This window comes from Phyllostomus discolor, chromosome 6 (genome assembly GCF_004126475.2).
Source record: "Phyllostomus discolor isolate MPI-MPIP mPhyDis1 chromosome 6, mPhyDis1.pri.v3, whole genome shotgun sequence".
Classification (NCBI taxonomy): Eukaryota; Metazoa; Chordata; class Mammalia; order Chiroptera; family Phyllostomidae; genus Phyllostomus; species Phyllostomus discolor.
This window is the reverse complement of record NC_040908.2, coordinates 13,382,054-13,401,908: the sequence shown is the minus strand read 5'-3', so window position 1 is coordinate 13,401,908 and position 19,855 is coordinate 13,382,054. Positions and strand designations below refer to the sequence as shown.

The following is a 19,855-nucleotide window of genomic DNA, read 5'->3' as shown; positions in this document are numbered from 1 at the left end:
GGTAGTTGAAATTGTAGTTGAATTAGTTAATCATTAGTATACTATAAGTCCATGGTAAGTTTTTAAAAAATGAGGTAGTTTAAGTAACAATAACAAAATTAAAACCCAGTTGATAAAACAGATTTCTTACTGGCTCATGATGACGTTGTCATCTGTTATCTCGGAATGTTCTGGTACGTGTTTTCATGTCTTTGGTCCAGGTTTGTAATAAACCGTCTGCATGACATGAAGATACCATCATTTTGTCAGTCGAGATCATTACATTTCTTTAACACATCTTTTTACTGATTGATTTTTAGGGAGAGAAGGAGGGGGGAAGAGAAAGAGAAACATCGATTTTTTTTGTTCCACTTCCTTATGAATGAATCCCTGGGTTGCTTCTTGTACGTGCTTTGAGCATCAAACCCACAGCCTTGGCGTGTGGGGACGGTGGTCTAACCACCTGAGTCACCTGGCCAGGGCTAGATCGTTACATTTCTAAAACGTCTACTTTGTGCTTTATTAATTTGAAAACCCCAAGGACTTTCCTTAAAGGAAATGTATTAAATTAAATAATGTCTATCATGGTATCATTAATTATAAATCAGAGTCTCCACTAGATTTATAAGCCCCCTGTGTAGTCATAGTAGTAGTAGTAGTGGTGGTAATGATGATAATAATAATTGTAATCCTAAGAACAGCAGGCACCATTTGTCCTTTGCCTGCCCTAGGCCAGGTGCTGTCTGAACGAATTACTGCATTTCATCCTGCCAGAAAAAGCCAAATGAAGGTGGGGACTTTGTCTCTTCTGTTCACTGCAGTATTCCCGTTACGTCTAGATGTGCCTGCCATAGAAGAGCTGCTTGATAAATATTTGTTACATGGCTGGTTAATAAAGTATAAATATTCATGCCATTTCAGCAATGAGGCCTCAGTCTTAGACTGATTAAAGCACTTCCTCAAGGGTGAACCTCCAGTAATGGAACTGGGACTCAAGCCCATGTGGGATGATCCCTGTCACTTTGACGGTGGGGACATGCGTATCTCATTGCAGCCCGACGTGTGTAGTAATGCCATAGTAGTTACTGTTGCCTTTCCTCGGGCTGGCGTACTCTTTCTTACAGAACCGCGTAGCAACTGTTTCAGACTCCGCGGGCGCGGTGCTCTCTGTTGCAGCTGCTCCGCTCCGCCACCATGGCAGGAGTGCGCCCACAGTGACAGGTGAAGGAGCAGGTGTGGCCGCGTTCCTGCAGAACCGTATTTGCAAAAGCGGGTGGCAGGTCGGATCCGGCGCCGGGGAGAGCGGTTTCCCTCGTGTGCCTGCCCTGCCCGCGGCGCTCTCCCGCCCCCAGCGCCGCCGTCATCGCGCGCCCTGCGTGCGTGCACGCGACGCGCGTGCCCTGCGTGGCGTGGCAGTGTTTGTGGGTGGGTGGTCATCTAGAGGGTCCAGAATACGGTGGCATTAATTTCTTCAGAATTGAGCTGGAAATAAAGACACATTTTTAAAAGTTGTCATGAAGAATTTAGGGATCTCCAGGGAGTCTTAGACCCTACCTTGAGAAAAAGGGGTATAAAGAAATAGCAAAAGTAGAAAAAAAGATACAATAAATGAGATATAAAGAACATTAGGATGTTTTCTGTTTTAATCTGTGTGTAACATTTAAGCACTGTATTATTTAATGGGAGACAAAGATTGGGGTAGAGGGAGCAAGCTTTTGAACACTTTCTCTGTAATTACAGGGTACTGGGACCAATTCCTGCTTTTTTTTTAGAGCCTAGATTTCATTGTTTTTTTTTTTTTTTTCTGTTGTTGGTTGTGCTTTCTTCGGCTTACTTTCTTTTGTTTACAATTCTTTCCTCTTGTGGCAAATTGTTATATAACTGTCATGTGTGTTGCAGTCTTTTTGGTAACATTTCAATGATGTAGGAAAGGACCAGTCTTAATTATCAACATATTATTGCAGAATAGTGAGGAATATATTTTCATGTTAAATTTTCTTTAGTTATAACTAAACTTTCACCGGGCACCTTGCTTTAATGGATATGTAACCTGCGTGGTCATCATTGACTTAGTTTGTGACTCTAACATACGTGAGAATGATCTATGACAGTGTCTTCTGCTTAGGGAGATTATTTGTGCTATTTGTCTAGGTATTTTTCTTCATAGAATAAGGCAAAGTTCTGCTAAAGTTGCCACAAATTTTGTATCAGCAGGGTCCAAGCAATGGGCTATTTCTGTCCTAGCTTTTTAGGCCTAGATACTTGAAAATGTGCGTCTAAAAGAAATAATTATGCAAGAGGCTTAATGAAAGAGTTGAAATTTTGCTCTGCCACTTCTGAGGTGTGTGCTCTTGAGCAAGTTAGTGGTCTTTTCTAGGCATCTGTTTCCTAATCTGTAAAATGGGGACAGGGTAGTAGTAGTAGTAGTAGTAATAATAATAATAATAATAATAATAGCAGCACCCGGGGTTGATGGGAGGGTTAGATGAGTGAATGCATGAAGCGCGTTCTAACAAAGTCACTGGCATAGCCTAAGTCTGACAACGTAAATGACTGTTACCATGTGATAAAAAGTTACATTCAGGAGTTCTTCCAGTGGGGAGAGGAGAATACCTATATTTGTTTAATATAAAAAGATATTATTTATACATTTTATGTGTAAACTCACTATTATGTTCTTTACTATAATAGCCTTTCACTGTAATTATTTTCTAAGTGATATTGAGTAGCATACTCACCTGTGTAAAACGGCAGGGACATGGGAAGCTGCCTCAGCTGATGTAGGACCCCGCAGAGAAAATAACCCGAGTTAGAAATAAGGCAGCCCGTGTTTTCAGCCCAAGAGGCATGTACAAGCTCATTTAAGCATTGACTTAATATTTTAGAAGGCATCCCATGGAGGAAAAAGGGTTTGTGTTTTTGGCATCAGGCTCCCACTTTATTTTTACCGATGCCCTCTTCGTATGTGCATACACAGCTTGGTTTCCTGTACCTCTCCCTTCCCAATAGGACGGGAAGCACTTGGTTGTCAGGTTACACAGTGATTTGCTGTCTCTCTCTCTGTCCCCAGGATGATCGAGGAAAGTGGGAATAAGCGGAAGACCATGGCAGAGAAGAGGCAGCTGTTCATAGAAATGCGTAAGTCTGGAGTGCTCCTGGAGTCCTTGTTCTCGTGCGTGGGAGTGTTTTTCTTTCCCCTGATGAAGTCACAGAAGGTTTTAGTTACAAGCTTTCGAATGGGAAGAAGGAGAGTTAGTGAGTCATGGAGCTGGTGGACCCCAAGCCAGAGCGTATTACTCTGATGGAACTGACTCAAACTGCTTTCCGTAGCAAGGCCACAAATAGTGCGGCTGCAGTGTCACCTAGAGTGTCTGTCAGATCAAGGCCTGCCTGTCAGTGTAGACCTCTTGCCGTAGCTCCATTGTGACCATGGGCTCGCACGTGCTGGTACATAATTAATGTGTCACTCAATGTCCCTGGCACTGGATACAAATCCTGGCTACAGAAGACTTAGTTCAGCACTTAGAGCAGGGCGGGAAATGGATAGTATGGAGGCGTGCTGCAGTATATTACTTTACTATAGAACTTGAAATCTGTTTAGAAATTACATTATTCTGTAAAACTGAACAAAGAGAAGAAGATGGCTGAGAGGAGGTCCTCATTATTTGGAGGACTGTTTTGCTTTGTGGCTGCTCGTCTGTGTGGCCTGGACTAGTGCCCTCATTTGCGGGACCTCAGACGCCTCTGCCTGAAATGGGGCTGCTTGCTGGTCTGGGCCAGGGACTGTGAACCCTTCAGAAAGCGTTGGACAGTCACGCAGTTGGCGCTGCCCAGCTGAGCTGGAGAGGGCAGGCAGGAGCCCAGCCGGGTGGCCCCTGAGGTCCTTTCTCAGAGGGACGGCCAGTGTGGGTTCCCAGGGGGAGAGTCCCGAGAGAGGGAGGGCAGGGGCAAGCGGACCGCCTTTCGTCGCCTGTCTTCAGAAGTCAGGCCGTGTCACTTCTGCCACGTCCTGTTCGTTAAGGCAGTCACAGACACCTGCCCAGATGCAGGTGCAGGGAAATCACCTTTCGTTCTTGACAGGGAGGGACAGTGCACTGGAAGCACATGAAATACTGGTCTGGACGTTGCGTTAAGGCCCGTTTTTGAAAAATACAGGCTGCCACAGATCTGGAAGGGGACCGCAGAGATCGGCTGGTCCAGTTCCCTCATTTTACAGAGGAGGACACGGAGGCTGAGACGAGGCACACATCAGGGCCACGGTCAGGTTCTGTGGCTGGAACTGACGCCCCTGGCTCTAGGCTACGGTCTTCCCTGCTCTGCGGCTTCATTCCCCCTCTCTGCTCCACACAGTCAGTTAATGCAGGTCGTGACTGTTCCTCCCTCGGAGCTTGCAGAGGCCAGCAGACCGGGTACTGTCGGCAGAAGTAGGAGCATGGTGCCGGGCGCGGAGCGGGCACGCAGAAAACGGGCCTGGTCAACCCTTCCTCCCGCCTTCAGTTTTGTCAGAAAGCTTAGCTGACAAAGTTCCATGTACACTGTGCCAGCACAGTGGAACAGAGTGTCTGTTCCCAGCATGTGGAAGTTAAACAGTTAAGTCCAGCTGAACATGTTTTATTTGCCCCTTTTTCAGGTGCTCAGAATTTCGACGTCATACGACTCTCCACGTACCGAACAGCGTGCAAATTACGATTTGTCCAGAAACGATGCAACCGTAAGTCGTTTCTTGTACACATAGCTGCATAGAGTTCTCAGCAACGTCAAATAGAAGACTTGAACATCTTTCAGTCGTGTTGTAATTTTGATGGAGTTATTTTTGTCTGAAGTGCTCAGCAGAATATAAACTGCGTGATGGAAAGAACGTGGCACTCCGCCTGTCCCTCAGAATGTTTAATCAGCTCCACATGGACCAGTCGTGAGACTGGCACGTCGTGTACAGTCTGTAAACGGGAGAATGGGTTTCTCCTTGTCACGTTTTAATGAAAAGCTTCGTGCAGAACTAGTACAACGTATCAGCTTCTGGAGGAAACGAAAAATATTAATATTTTGATAAAAATGTAATAAGAATGAACTTTCTTGATTAAACGTAACACGAATCAGCCATTTCTATAAGCAATTGCTAGCACAATTGCTGCTTATAAAGTAAGTAAATAAAATATATGTAAACATATGCACGTAAAATACATAAAAATCTTTCTTAATTTCCGTGAAGGTGAACTAACTTATGGCAGAATTATTGCACTTTTCTCATATGTGTTTGTATGTATCTGTCTGCATTAATGAAAAACTGTTTTGTGTAATGGCAAGAACGTTGGCCTTAGAATGGGGAAGAACCTTGGTTTTGGCCCTGGTTTTGCCAATTATCATAAACCTACGCCTCGGGCGAGTCACTTTCACAGCTAAATGCTTCTACCCTACTTTAAGTCTTACTCGAAAATCCCAGCTTAAAATTCTCTTTGAAGAGTGTAGTATGATTCCGTTCTGGACTGAAGTCATGTTTATTTTCTGGTGTTTCAAAGCATGGTTTTTCAAATTATGGGTTGTGATCCATTAATAGTTCATGAAATTGTTTTGGTGGCCCTAGACAGAATTTAAAGCATGCAATAGAGAAAAGAAAGAAAAATAAAAATCAGAACGCAGCTTATGTGGTAAATCTAAAAAGTATTTTTGTGAAATTTGTGTTTTACTATATCTAGGATCTAGGGGTGTGTGTGTGTGTGTGGTATGATTTAAATATAATTTCGTGGGTTGCGGTCAAAAACTCTGAAAACCACTGCTCTAAAGAACCTACTATTTTTATAATTCTTCCTGTAATTACTCTTAGGAAATGGTAGTCTGTGTGTGGAGTGTCGAGAATCTGAACCAGGCCAGTGGGGTTCGTAATGCAGAAAATGCATTGTTCTAGAAGTTTCCTTTTGTCACGTGCGATTCTCCATCCACATGAATAGGAGGATGTCTGTGGGTCCACGGTACCTACAGGGGTCGAGCTTCAAGGTTTTCTCTACGTGTGTTCTATCTCCCTCTACCGTTGAGCCAGAAGACCACTTTACCTCTATCACTGAGCAATCTTTTCTTCACCCTCTTTGGGGAAATGCACAAGCTTGTTCACAGCAGCGTCTGTATGTGAGAAGATCTGCTTTCGGACTCTTGCGTTCCATCGCTCTGTCTGTCCTGTACCAGTAACCACTGTCATGACTTTTTTTAACAAAAAAGATTTTAGCCCCAGCTGGCGTAGCTCAGTGGATTGAGCGCGGGCTGGGAACCAAAGTGTCCCAGGTTTGATTCCCAGCCAGGGCACATGCCTGGGTTGCAGGCCATAACCCCCAGCAACCACACATGGATGTTTCTCTCTCTCTCTCTCTCTCTCTATCTCCCTCCCTTCCCTCCCTAAAAATAATAAATAAATAAAATCTTTAAAAAAAGATTTTTATTTATTTATTTATTTTTAGAGAGAGGGAAAAGGGAAAGAGTGGGAGAGAAACATCCACGTGTGGTTGCCTCTTGTGCGCCCCCCACTGGGGACCTGGCCTACAACCCAGGCACATGCCCTGACTGGGAATCGAACCTGCCACCCTTTGGTTTGTGGACTTGCGCTCAAACCACTGAGCTACGCCAGCCAGGGCACAACTTTATAGTGAGTGTCGATGCCAGGTAGAGGAGGTCTTCTACTTGGTTCTGTTTTTCTTTTTAAGATTGGGGTATTCTTGGGGTTTTTACACTTATTTTCGTATATAGTTTAGACTCTGCTTGTCAATTTCTACTAAGAACAAACAAAATAACACAAAGAACTTTGCTGGGATATTTTCCTTCTGCCTCTCTTTTTATAAGTGTAATTAACATATAGCAAAGTTCATCCTTTTAATGTACAGCCCTGTGGGGTTTTGTTGCGACTGCATTAAATCTGTAAATCAAGTTGGGAGAGTTGACAGATTCCCCGTGTTTCCAATATTGAGGTTTCCTCTTGCAAACATGGTCTGTCCCTCCATTAATTTAGGTCTTTATTTCTGCCAATTGTATTTATATATATTTTTTGTAGACATGTTGCACATTTGTCATTGGATTTATTTCTAAGTCTTTGATGACTTATGATACTTTTAAATTTCACCGTCTGTTACTGATACATAGAAATACAGTTACTTTTAAATCAGTCTATGTTTAGCAATCATTCTAGACTCAGATATTAAATTTTGTAATTTATCCATAGAATTGTTATGATCTTCTGTGTGTATAATTTTCCTTTTTCTGAATAATGACATTTATACTTCTTCATTTTCAATACTTGTACCAATAATTATTGCATAATTATTTTATTAGGACTTGAAGTACAATAGAAATGATGATAGTGGGCATTTGTCTCATTCCCAATATCGGAGGGAAGGCTTTTAGCATTTTACTGTCGAGTCATATGTTTGATTTAGTTTTTTGTAGATACCTTTAATTATATTAAGGAAGTTCCCTAATGTGTTTCTTCATTTCTAAAGGCAAAATTCATTTAAAAAGTTACCGTTTTTAGAATTATTTTTAACTTAATTTCATTTTGTTCAGAGAGCATGATTTATATGATTTTAATTCTTTGAAATTTGTCAAGATTAGCTTTATGACTCAATTAAGGTCCATTTCTATACATATTCTTTGGGTTCTTGAAAATAAAGCATATTTTCCAATCATTGGGGGCAGTATTTCATATAATGTTCATTGTGCCTTTTTTGGTTGTTATACAGTTTAATTTTCTATCCGTACTTATTTTTTGTGTGTTTGCCTCTCATTTACTAAGAAGCGTGTTAATACCTCCCCCAAAGCTTGTGGATGTGTCTCTTTGGCATTTGGTTGAATTTTACATTGTATATTTTTGAGGCTATTGTAGAGGAGACTCTACCTCTGCCCTCTTAGGGTCTCTGGTTGGGCCTGAGAATTAAACTGATGTAAGACAGGTAGCAGGAGAAAAGCGTACAGATTTTTACGGCACACGGGAGCCCCCTAGTCACCCACACAGTGACTAGGTCCAAGTGCTTGTATACTAGGTTAAACAAAGAGTAGCGATTTTGGAAAAGTAACTGCAACATATATGGGGAGACTAAAGAAAGGTAACATTTTAACAAGTCCGTACAGATTACTCTTGGCCTCCACTCGCTGTCTCTGTTGCTCAGAATGCTTCTCTCCCCTGGAATAGGGAAGGCATCTTTCATGTGGGGGTTTTACTTCCTGCTGTCAGTAAGAAAAGGTGAGGGTCAGGACACCTCGCCTTCGGCACCTGCTGTTTCTCAAGTGTCTTTGGCTCACAGAGATCCTGATGCCAACGTGGCATGTTGGGGTGGCGTTTCCTGCCGGCCTTCACTGATCTATCAAGTGTAAATACATGTAAAGTTCGTATGCCTTTCTGATGAATTAAAACCTCTAACTTGTTGACCGTTTATCTGCTTTGTGCTTTAGTCCATCTCGTTGACATCTGGAACATGATCGAAGCCTTCCGAGACAATGGCCTTAACACGCTGGACCACAGCACGGAGATCAGCGTGTCCCGCCTCGAAACCGTCATCTCGTCCATCTACTACCAGCTGAACAAGCGCCTGCCCTCCACGCACCAGATCAGTGTGGACCAGTCCATCAGCCTCCTCCTCAACTTCATGATCGCCGCGTACGACAGGCTAGTACCTCCCGGGCTGGCTGAGCTTTAAGAATGTTTGTCCCTTAATCGTTCTTCTTCCATACTCCCTTGCGAAGGGCTGTCCACTTAGAGTCATAGCTAGTGACCTGCTGCCCTGCGGCGTGTCACATGCTAAGCCCTGGAACGTTTCGGAGAGTCACACACTTGAGACATGGAGTTGGGCAAAGGTGTAGTTGCCTGTCCAGTGAAACAGAGGCAAGTTGTGAATTTGCTTATGAGGGTTTCTATTTGATTTTATTATTATTATTTCTTTTTAGTTTTAATCCTCACCTGAGGATATGTTTTTATTGATTTTAGTGAGAGAGAAAAGGGGGGAGAGAGAGAGAAACAGGCAGACACGTCAATATAAGAAAGAAACATTAATTAGTTGCCTCCTGTATATGCCCCAACTGGAGACTGAAGCTATAACCTAGGTATGTGCCCTGACTGGGAATCGAACTCACAACCTTTTGGTGTACAGGACAATGTTCCAATGAACTGAGCCACCCGGCCAGGGCTGGGTCTGTTTGACTTTTAAAGCTAACTTGTCTTTCTTACGTACAACAAATGCCCCTGAACTATATACTGTCTCATTTTCTCTTTATTTATGTTCAGTGTCAGATTTTAATTTTTTTCAATGCAGAACATTGCTTTATAATGTTACAATAATAGAAGAAAACTATTTAAATATTCTCTGAATTAAAACAGAAACGAGTTGCTCTCTTTGTATTTATGGAGAATTAAGTTGGTTTTATAAAAATCAAAAGGAAATCATAAATGATAGAAACACAGAGGTCAGTGGTTGTATTCCAGGAACGAAGAGTTCAGACTTCTCATCCCTGCTATTTTATCAGCCATCTGATTCGGGAGAGTTAATTCTCTGCTTCATTTTCTCTCTCTGTAGACCTATTTTTTTTTGTTCGTACATTTGCTATTAAGTTTTATATTATTGAGGATTCTGTGAATTGATGGTAAAATCATACAAATGTCAAAGCCAAGTTACAATGTAGGCAGTCACTAAATTTATAGCATCTTTATGAGATGTTATAAGTTAGATATTTTATTCATTTAAAAGAAAATGATGTAAAGAAATTTGAATTTTTAAAACCAGTGTGACATGAGACATAAGTGCCAAAATTCTGATGCCATTTTTTAAAGCAATTTACACAGTAAAACTGTAATTTTAATACTGTCCAAGGAATGATTCTTTTGATTCAAAAATCTTAGTAAAACTGTAGCCGAGCAAATGGGGGCTCGGCCATGTGGCACCTTGACACGTGACCCAACCATCAGTGTTGAAGGAAACAGGTTTTTATTAACAGGGTTCCAGCCTGGGCGGGGGTGGGGCTTGAGAGCACTCCTGTCCCGTGAGAACTTGCCCAGAAGTTCCCCATATCCTTATCTGTTCTTCAACCAGCTGCGCAAACAGGTCCCTGTCCTCTCTGGAGAGTATTCTTGTGGGTTTCAGAGCCGCCCTGTTCCCAAGAGAGTGGCTTCTCTGTACGTCCTTCAGAGAAGCAGAAGTCTGCAACTCAGCATCCCTGGTCCCGGTTCAGCTTCCCCGGTCACACGTCAGTTCCAAGCACTTCTTAGGAATCCGTGCTTAGTTGGGCTCCGTCATTTCCTCCGAGCTGTTCCCTACTCCGGCCTCTCCCTCTGCAGACCTCGTGGTGCACTCCTGTGCCTCTCCCGCTCACTCCCGACTTCCTGTCTTCACGGTGGACTCTCTTCTCCACCTGCTCAGCCTGCCCTCATTTGAAAGCTTGGCCTAGAACTTCCTGCTGGACCTCATCACTGGCCCCTCCTATGTGTTAGCGTCTGCCATTTTTGCCAGTTTTGGTTGCCATCTTTAGTCAGGGCAAGAGTTCCCAGGGACATGGGGGCCTCTGGGGTGGGCATCGCCTCCCCTGTCACTGTATGCTCTTCGAGTCAGGTACCCCTTGCACCCCGGGCAGCAGGCCCCTTCCCTTCAGGAAAGGCACTGCTATTAACGTAGCAGTGTTGTGCAAAGTATCTTAAACCACATCATCCACTGCCCCCTGCCCCCAGTCAAGGTTGTGGGGGTATGCTCTGCTGTTTTCAGGGGACCCCGCCCTGCACCCCATTACAAAAACTGTTAATCTGCGGTGAGCGAGCAGCACCTTATCATGACACTGACACATGGAGTAAATCAGTTCAGGTTGGGCAACAAAAATTAATTCAAGAAACAGTAGTTTTAAAGTCATAAAAAAAAAAGTCCTCCTACTGAAATGATAGAGCAGAGACTACACACTTTGAATCCCTGATTATATCAAACACGGTAAATACGGTGCCTTGGAGGGGAGGAAGAGTGAGGAGACGGCAGGAGGGAGAGCGGGAAAACCAAGGTGAGGGGCAGCAGGTGCAGAGGCCTCGCAGGCATGTTCAGAGCAAGGCGAAGATGCCTGTGGGGTGAAGCTTATACATCTCATTCATGATGGGTTTGTGTAAAAAACTCCTCTGTAGTTTGGAAATATGACTGTGAACTATTTTAAAATCCTGTTTTAGCAGCTTATTTTGGATGTATTTAAAATTTTCCATTGTTCCCTCTTTATGCTCAATGCTAAAAACAAAACAATATAAAAAAAGCAAAAACAAACCAGTTCATTTTAAATTCTGAATATGCCCAAGTAGCATGTTATAGAGTGGACATTGCTGAAAAAGGGTAATATTAGATTACTGTCTTAGTAGTGATCTTTAAACAAAACTGAAAGTTCCTGGGAGGCTCAAACACATCATGGGTGGAAGGAAAGGGGCCACAGGTGAAACCTGACAGGTGGGGTGGGGGGTAGGGGGGCTGCTTGGTGGCCTTGCACACTCAGAGACCTAAAGTAACCACCCAGGATGGTCTGAAATGAAAACTTCCTAACTGGAGGCAGCTCATGATGGGTCCTCATGTCCTCAGCAGGCATTTTTCCCTAACAGAGGTCAGTCCTCACCTTAGCTGAGCCCGTCTGTGGTCTTTTTGCATCTACGATAACACACCTTTGGAAGGTCCGGTTGCCTTTCCCGGACCCCTCAAAGCACAGGCACCGCCCCGGAGGGCGGGGGGACCACAAGTCCCCTCGCTGTGACTGCCTTCGTGTTCACTGTTGCCTGTCCCTGTCCTGCTCCCACCTGTGTAAAAGGTGTGTCCTTTTACTTTTTATCCAGCCCCGAGGTTCCTCCCGCCTCCCCGATCTGTCACCTGCGGACTTCGTGTAACCCGTTTATGCCTCCTCTTTTGATTTTAATGTGTCGAGTAAGAAGCAAAACTGCCATTTTCCGGACCATTTCTCAACCCATTGAGTGTTTGCTTCCCGACGATTGTCATACGTTTGGCTCAAATAAACTCACACAAATTCTCTGCAGACTTGATCTTACGCTGACACACGTGTTTATGTACAGTTTTTACTGATATCCCTACTTGTTCTTGGGTTGATTCAGGATGGCAGCAGGAAAAAGCCAGCCAAATACAAACAGGAGACAACTAGTGCTGGGCGGGAGGAGTTTGGTGCCCTCAGCAGTCGCACATTTTTATAAGGCTCTGACTCTTACAAGGATGGGATTATAGCTCTTTTAGGAAACGTCTGGGCAGTGGCTTTGCATGTTTTAAAAGCGTGAAATCCTCAGGGGAAACCTAGTGCAAAGGGAGAAAAACGGCTGCTCTGGTGGGAGAGAGGCGTGGAGTCCACCTGCCACACTGACGCCCTGCCCTGCTGGGTGCCACTGGCCTGTGGGTGTTGGGGTGTGCCGTGTGAGGTGACACCACCACAGCCAGCTCACTGAGCCCCAGGCTACGTGCTTGGTGGCAGAATTATTCGGAGAGCAGAACTGAATGAACTTGAAATTCACCTGTTCTTCTTCCCATCACTTACTGTGTATTTTGTAGCTTTTCTTTTCTCCCGAGCAAAGTCATGCGTTTGTGCCGATTTTCAGAGAGGAATCTCCTTGACGCCAGGGCCCCATGCAGACCTGCAAAGGGCTTGTTTGACCATTAGCTAGTAATTCAGAAAATAAAAAAAAATTTTGCTTATTTTTTTTAGCCTTATTGTTTCCTTTTTGTACGTGTGTTTTTTTTTTTTAAAGGGCAAGGGGAATTCTTTTTCCAAGTGTGTTGCTTTTTCCTTGCCTTTGTTTTTCTCTGAAAGTGACAGGTGGTGTCAGACTCCTGCAGTCCATTCAACACTCACCTCCACGTTAGTCTGATTAGGACGCCGTTTTCATCATGTGACTTCCCGCCCCAGAAACTTTCAGACTCCCCGTGGTTTTGAATGACATTCACACTCCTCAGGTAGATCTAATAATATCAATTCACAATTCTCGGCTCACACTAAATTCTGATTAAGCTACTGGAGGCTCTTCTCAATTTTTCCAGTATGACGTGTCCATTTGCCCTCCGTCCTGTCTGTGCTCCCCACTCCTCTGCCCCCTGTGCCCCAGTTCCTACCTCCTCTGCAGCCTGCCGTATTCTCGTCACCCACCCGCTTCCGTCCCTTTGGTGGCTTATAGTCTGTATCATTAGTTTGACTTCCAGTTACAGTGCTCTGAACTGCTTCCTAGGAGTGCAGACGAGACCGGAAGTCTTCGAGAGCAGAGGTTTTACCTTTTTTTTTTGATTTCTCAATTAATGCAGCATTGGATTCTTAATAAATATGTGTAAAGCTGAAATGAAAATTAGTAGGCAAAAAATATAAAATTGTCAGGCATTCTGACTATGATAAAATTGAAGAAGACTTTTCATTGATTTCACTTGATTAAGCTATTTGCTATTTGCCAAGTGGATTCTCGATTTGTAGTCGATGCTTGCACAATCCATTCGCTGTGAAGTTTTGTAAATTAAGATGAACTGGAAATATATGACTTTGAAAACCAAAGAGAAATGCCTTCATTACTTTTTAGCTGCGTGTGATCACTGGACTGGTAACAGTGTTTCTAGACTAGAAGTCTGTTTTCAAGGAAGAAGTACTAATTTATCGTGGGCTGCATCCACAGTTACTTGCTAAAGATGTAGAAACAGCGTGTTTTCTTAAGTAACAAATGTTCCCTACCGTCTTGTTTTCAAAAGAATGAATTTGAATAGCAAGCTCTTACTAGATCGTCCAGAGCTGTAAACATCTCCCAGACCAGGCGAGTTAGACATGGAGAGTACAGGCAGGGTCTGAGACTTCGCACAGTGGACAGGAGCGGTCCCCATCCGGCGTGCGCAGGTAGGGGCGGCAGAGGCTTCTGAAGGTCCCTACCTGCGCGTTCCAACATACGTGTTTATGCAGGGTGACTCACTGTCTGCCCAGCTGGGCCCGGCGGCAGTCCCGGTGCTTTCTGGGTTTTGGACAATAAGAACTCCTTTAGAAGTCGTGTGCGTGGTCCATTGTCAGACGGCGAAATGATAGGCCTGCGGGAGTGAGTCACGCAGGGATGTCTGAGAAGGAGAACCGTCGTCCTTCTCTTCACTGAGGGAGAGTGCTCCTCGGAGGGGTTCTGTGTGGGTGGGGTTAGAACACCCCGCTTCCTCTCTCCCGTCTTCCTCAACAAATGCTGCCTGTTCATCCTGTCATTTTAGTACCTTTCTGTGTGTGTGTGTGGGGGGGGTTAATCTTCACTGTTCATTGTGCTGCAGCGTAAATATTGACCTGCTAGTCAACTCTGCAGCCATCACAGGCCCGGTGTTGAGTGAGTCACGTCTGTGTGATGAAACCAGACCTTTCCCAAGTCTTGTTTGCAGAGAATTGATTCTGGTAGGAACCTGGGCTTCACCTTGGCATTGCTGAAAACATGGACTTGGGCGAGGTTACATTGTATATCCCGTGACCCGGGGGCAGCTGACTCTTCACTTTTAAATGTTACTTGAGCAATGTAGGTGGATTAAATTCAGCTGTCTGGTGGGGAGGATCAAGAATGAGTTTTTTTCAAGAAGAAGGAACCAGCTGGGTAAAGGACATAATCATAGGGTATTTCGCTGCTAAGTGACTAGTTTTCCTCTGTTGCCTCTAACCGGAGAGGAAGAATGCAGGAGCTGTGGTGAAACATTAGCAAAGCGAAAGTGACACTTTCCCTTGACCTCGTTTGGGGCAGCTGTGGGGAGCTGCACTGAGGCGGAAAGTGACTTCAGGGGCAGAGCAAAAGCGTGGATGCTGAGGGCAAGGAGCTGAAAGGAGGGAGCTCAGAGTTTTTCTTCTGGGAGTTAAAATGTAAAAAGAAATGTGATTTGAAGAAGTAAGAATTGCGGGAACACCCCTTCAATAATTTTATTTGGATGATTCTTTCTTTTTTTTTAAAGATTTTATTTATTTATTTTTAGGTAGGGAAGGGAAGGAGAGAGAGAGACAGAGAGAGAGAGAGAGAGAGAGAGAGAGAGAAACATCAATGTGCGGTTGCTGGGGGTCATGGCCTGCAACCCAGGCATGTGCCCTGACTGGGAATCGAACCTGCGATGCCTGGTTCGCAGCCCCCGCTCAATCCACTGAGCTACGCGAGCCAGGGTGGGTAATTATTTCTTTATACTAAGTTATACTTAGATTTTTATATAAGTATCTTTAGTAAGTACTCCTGTCTTTAAATATACCATTTATTAATTTGTTTATATTAATATTTTCTTTAGAAAGGCAAGTGAACCTTCCGATTGTTGAAACTGTGACCCTAAAGTTGTAAATGATGGTGAGCACTGCAGGTCGGGAGGATTTGTTCATAATTGAGACCTGAGCCGACTTTGCATACTTTTCAACGGGTTCTTAAACGTGAGGGCTCACTAGACATCATTTCCACATCTCTCCTTTCTGCCAGTCTGTCTCCCCAACATTTACTGTGATCCTTGACCTCAGATTCCTCTCCTGAGCCCACACTTCAAACACCCTCCGCCTTACTCACGAAGGCCCTTCATCCTGTTGAGTCACACGTTGTCACTTAGACACACGTCCCCTCAGCCTCAGGGAAGCGTGTGATGGTACGCATATGTACGCCAGCGCAGCCCGGAGAGCATTTGGGCCGAGAGAAGAGCCGGGTTGCTGCGAGGGAGATCAGGTGTGGAGGTTGCTGTGTCTGTGTCGTGAGTAGGAAAAGTGGATGGAAAGTAGGTATGAGAGAGGATGAGATAATTACTACGGATAATCATTAGTTGAGGAGTTAAGGTATAACTTTGTTAATGTATCTACAGAATACTTGATCCGAGACCAGCCACTGAGACTAGTAATGACCCGAACTAGTGGACAAGGATACGGGTGTTTGAGTGCCCGTCCAGGTTGAATGAGAAGTTCATCTATTACTCTGTGTTTGCATGTAAGACTTTCTGAATCTAGGACTACTATTTGCAACAGAGTTGAGTTACATAATATTTTGAATAAAGAAGGGAAAATGTTGTAAATACTGGTTTCTGAAACATTTTGAAAATTAAGAACAAGTGTTAAGTGCTGACTGTCACAGTAGTTTTTAGAAAGAAAGATGTTAGAGTGCCCACTGAGACCTGTCGTATGGTGCGTGCTGGTGGGTACTGCAGGTTAAGTCTTTCTTCGGGAACGGAGGTGGAAGCTGGGCCCGGCTGTGCCGCCCGTGTGCTGGGCCCTGCCACTCTGTCCTGCCTGTTTGCCCTGATGACACTGGTTTCTTCTCTTCAGTGAGGACTAGCCCTTTGAAGGCAGAATGTCAGATTTGGAGCCAGAGAGAGTTGAACAAACACAGATTCATTCTCTTTAATCTTTGATCACATCCTTTGATCTATCATTGCCTGTAAAATAGAAGCTAAAGTCTTGGTATTGCATTCAAAGTTTTACGTTTGTAGTTCTCAGCTCTGGATGCACAATAAAATAACACAAAGGGCTTTTAAACAGTGCTAAGAACAGGGTGGGATTTGGACGTGTGAGTTGTTAGTATGTTCTCATACCTCACCGAGCTTTGTAAGGGTTTACAACTCTGAGGATATACAGAGAATCATCCTGCTGATTTCCACAAAAGTGCTCTTTGGTGAATTTGGTTGGGATTGCACTGAGTCACCACAGGTCCCGATGAGCTTAGGGAGAGTGGGCAGTTTAACAGTATCGCCTTTAGTTTCATGAACATGTCACATCTACTTGCGTCCTCTGTGATTTCTTGAATCAGTATTTTGGAGTTTTCATTGTATTGATCTTGAACACTTTTTGGTAACTTTCTATTGCCCCGGCTGGGCAGTTCAGTACGTTGGAGCATTGTCCTGGTGCTCCAGGTGTGCGGGTTTGATCCCCCATTGGGGCACCTGCAAGAACTAACCAATGGATGTGTGGGTGGGTGGAGCCACGAGTCGCTGTCTCGCTCTCTCTGTATCTCCCTTCCTCTCGCTCTCTAGAATCAGCACATTTTTTAAAAAGTTAAAAAAACTTTTTAATTGATGCTTTTGGTATTTGTAGTGCCATTGTATTTCCTATGATCTTTTGCTAGTTTGCAGAAATAAAATTGAATGTTCACGTTGACCGTGAATTCTGCAGCATTGCTAAAATCCGTGATAGTGTTTGTTTGGTAGGATCTGTCGATATTTTTGGTAGGTTCTTTGGGATTTTCTATATAAAGTGTCATATTGTCTGGAGCAGAAATAGTTTTATTTTTTTAATTTTCAATGTGGTATACCTTTTCTTTCTTCTTGCTTTATCGCACCAGCGGGGCTGCCCGGTGCGATGCTGACCGTTGGTGAGAGCAGTCCTCTTTGACCTGGTCTCGGTCTTTGGGGAAAAGCACCTTCATTATTAAGCATGACGTTAGCTGTTATTATTTTTTAGATGTTCTTTATCAGATTGAGGTAGTTCCTTTTTCCCTCTAGTTTTCCGAGAGTATTTATCAGGAATGGGTGTTGAATTTTGTCATCTGCCTCTATTCAGGCAATCAAATGGTTTTTCTCTTCTAGTCTGTTAATATGCTGAATTATGATGATTGGTTTTCAGATGTCAAATCCGTGTTAACTGACATTCCTGACACAAAGCCCCCTTTGTCCTCTTTATATATTGTAACATTTGATTTGCTCACGTTTTGTTGAAGATTTTTGTGTCTAAGTTAATGAAGGACCAACTTGGTTTCTTTTGTTATAATGGCTATGTGTTTTGGGTTAAAAAAAAAAGCTGGCCTCTTAAAAGAATTGGGAACTGTTTTTTTCCATGTTTATTTCCTGGAAGAATTAGTGTAGAAATGCAACTATTTCCTTCTTCAACTGTTTAGAATTCGCCAGCACAGCCCTCTGAACAAGGAGCTTTATTTTTCGGAAGGCTTAACAATGCCGCTTCCATCTGCACAGCGGGTACGGCTCTCCGGTTGTGTCCCTTCTTGAGTGAGCTCTGGTGGTGCATTCCGTCGGGGGGCAGTTGTGTCTGTCCAGTCTGTTCAGATTGTGGAACTTATGGACACAAAGTTTTTTGTGATGTTTCCTTATTATTTCCTCAATGTCTATAGAACATGTGGTGTATCTCATCTTTCATTCTCGATATTGGTGATTTGTGTCTTTCCTCCTTTTTCCTGAGTCTGGCCAGAGGTTTATTAACATTATTGGTTTATCCGAAGACCCAGCTTTTGGTTTCATTCATGTTTCTCTGTGTTTTCTGTTTTCAATTTTTATTGATTCCTGCCTTTACTCATAGTATTTTTTTCCCCTTTTGCTTGTTTTGGGTTTAATTTGCTCTTCTTTTTCTAGTGCCCTGAGTTGGAAGCTTAGGGGATGACTCCAGGACCTTCTTTTCTAGTGTAAGCATGTTGAATGTTCGTAAAGTAAGAAGTGATCACTCTTTCATTGCTTTCCTTTGGCTGCCTGCTCGCCACCCTGGAGACAACTAATGTTGCTTTTTCAGCATCTCTTCCCAGTTGGCTAAACACATACAAACAAATGCACATGCTCTTCGCTGTACAGTGGGACTACGTCCCAGTAAACCAACCGTACGTTGAAGATGCCCTGAGTTGGAAATGCACTCAGTGCCACCAGTAGAGCACTGGTCGTTTGCCCCCTGGTCGCGTGGCTGACTGGGAGCCTGTGGCCCCCTGCCGCTGTTTGGCATCACGGGAGAATATCATGCTGCATACTACCAGCCCAGGGAAAAGTCAACATTTGACATGATTTCTGCTGAATTGCTGTTGCACCATCATAAAGACGAAAAATTCTAAGTGGAATCATCATAAATTGGGGACCGCCCATGAGACTATTATTTTTGCTCTTTCCTTTTTTTAAAGATTTCATTCATTTATTTTTAGAGACAGGAGGGGAGGGAGAAAGAGAGAGAGAAAAACATCAATGTGTGGTTGCCTCTGATATGGCCCCCACCGGGGACCTGGCCTGCAACCCAGGCATGTGCCTGACTGGGAATCGAACCTGCGACCCTTTGGTTCGCAGCCCATGCTCAATCCACTGAGCTACACCAGCCAGGGCTGCTCTTTCCTTTTTAAAGTAATTGCTAGACTGCATTCTACCAATTATTTTATTCCATGCCTTGCCTTTTCTATATAGTAAACTATCTCAGATATGTTCTTTATCTTTCATATATTACATTTCTTTTTAAAAATTTTATTTATTTCAGTGAGAAGGGAGTGGAGGGAGAAGGAGAGGGAGAGAAACATTGCTGTGTGAGAGAATCATAGATATGTTGCTTCTTGCCTCCAAATGGGGATCAGGCCCACAACCCAGGCATGGGTCCTGGCCGGGAATTGAACCAGTGATCTTGCACTTTGTGGAATGACACTCAACCAACTGAGCCCCCAGTTGGCTCATAACCAGTCAAGGCTATTTTTCTTCTTCTTCTTTTTTTTTTAAATTTTTTATGATAGCATGAATAGCCAGTCTTCTATTAGCGGACACCCAAGGATGGGGCCTGGGCCTTGGTAGTTTTCTCTTTTTTTCATATACTTTTAGTATGGAAACTTTGATTAGGGGAAATTTTTGTACATTGAAGTTTCTGTATCTTAAGTGTCTTTTAACCGACAGGGCTCCCCTTCTTCATTTTCCCCTAAAACCATTGTCTGTGTCCAGGAATGGTGACCCTCATTTTCCCAGGATTCGTTTTTTTAACACAGCAGTTTTTGAGAAATAGAAAACAAGTGTGTCGCGAGCAATGGGGGGCCAGCACCCCGGAAGCTCCTTTCTGTGTCGCAGCCCGCCCCTGGTTCAGTATCCTGATGTTTATGAAAATCTCTTCTACGGTTTATTTTTACTTTCCCCCGTGGAATTCCCCGGATATTCTGGCATCATGAAATGAGTCTGCAGAGAAATATCTTGAGCACCTTACCTTAACAAACGCCCTT

At 43.7% G+C, this 19,855-nt stretch overlaps 1 protein-coding gene across 6 annotated transcripts in view; it reads left to right on the top strand.

The window, feature by feature from the left end:
• Positions 1-19,855, top strand: part of DTNB (dystrobrevin beta) — a 172,816-nt gene that overhangs the window by 29,483 nt on the left and 123,478 nt on the right. For 5 of the 6 annotated variants that reach the window (XM_028516745.2, XM_028516744.2, XM_028516741.2 and 2 more), the window contains exons 2-4: positions 3,050-3,117; positions 4,610-4,690; positions 8,407-8,620. In XM_028516745.2, the coding sequence (XP_028372546.2) occupies positions 3,051-3,117; positions 4,610-4,690; positions 8,407-8,620 (362 nt within the window). In that variant the 5' untranslated portion in view covers position 3,050. Of the gene's footprint in view, positions 1-3,049; positions 3,118-4,609; positions 4,691-8,406; positions 8,621-19,855 lie in introns of those variants that run through there. The other variant, XM_036027737.1, reaches the window with a different exon arrangement.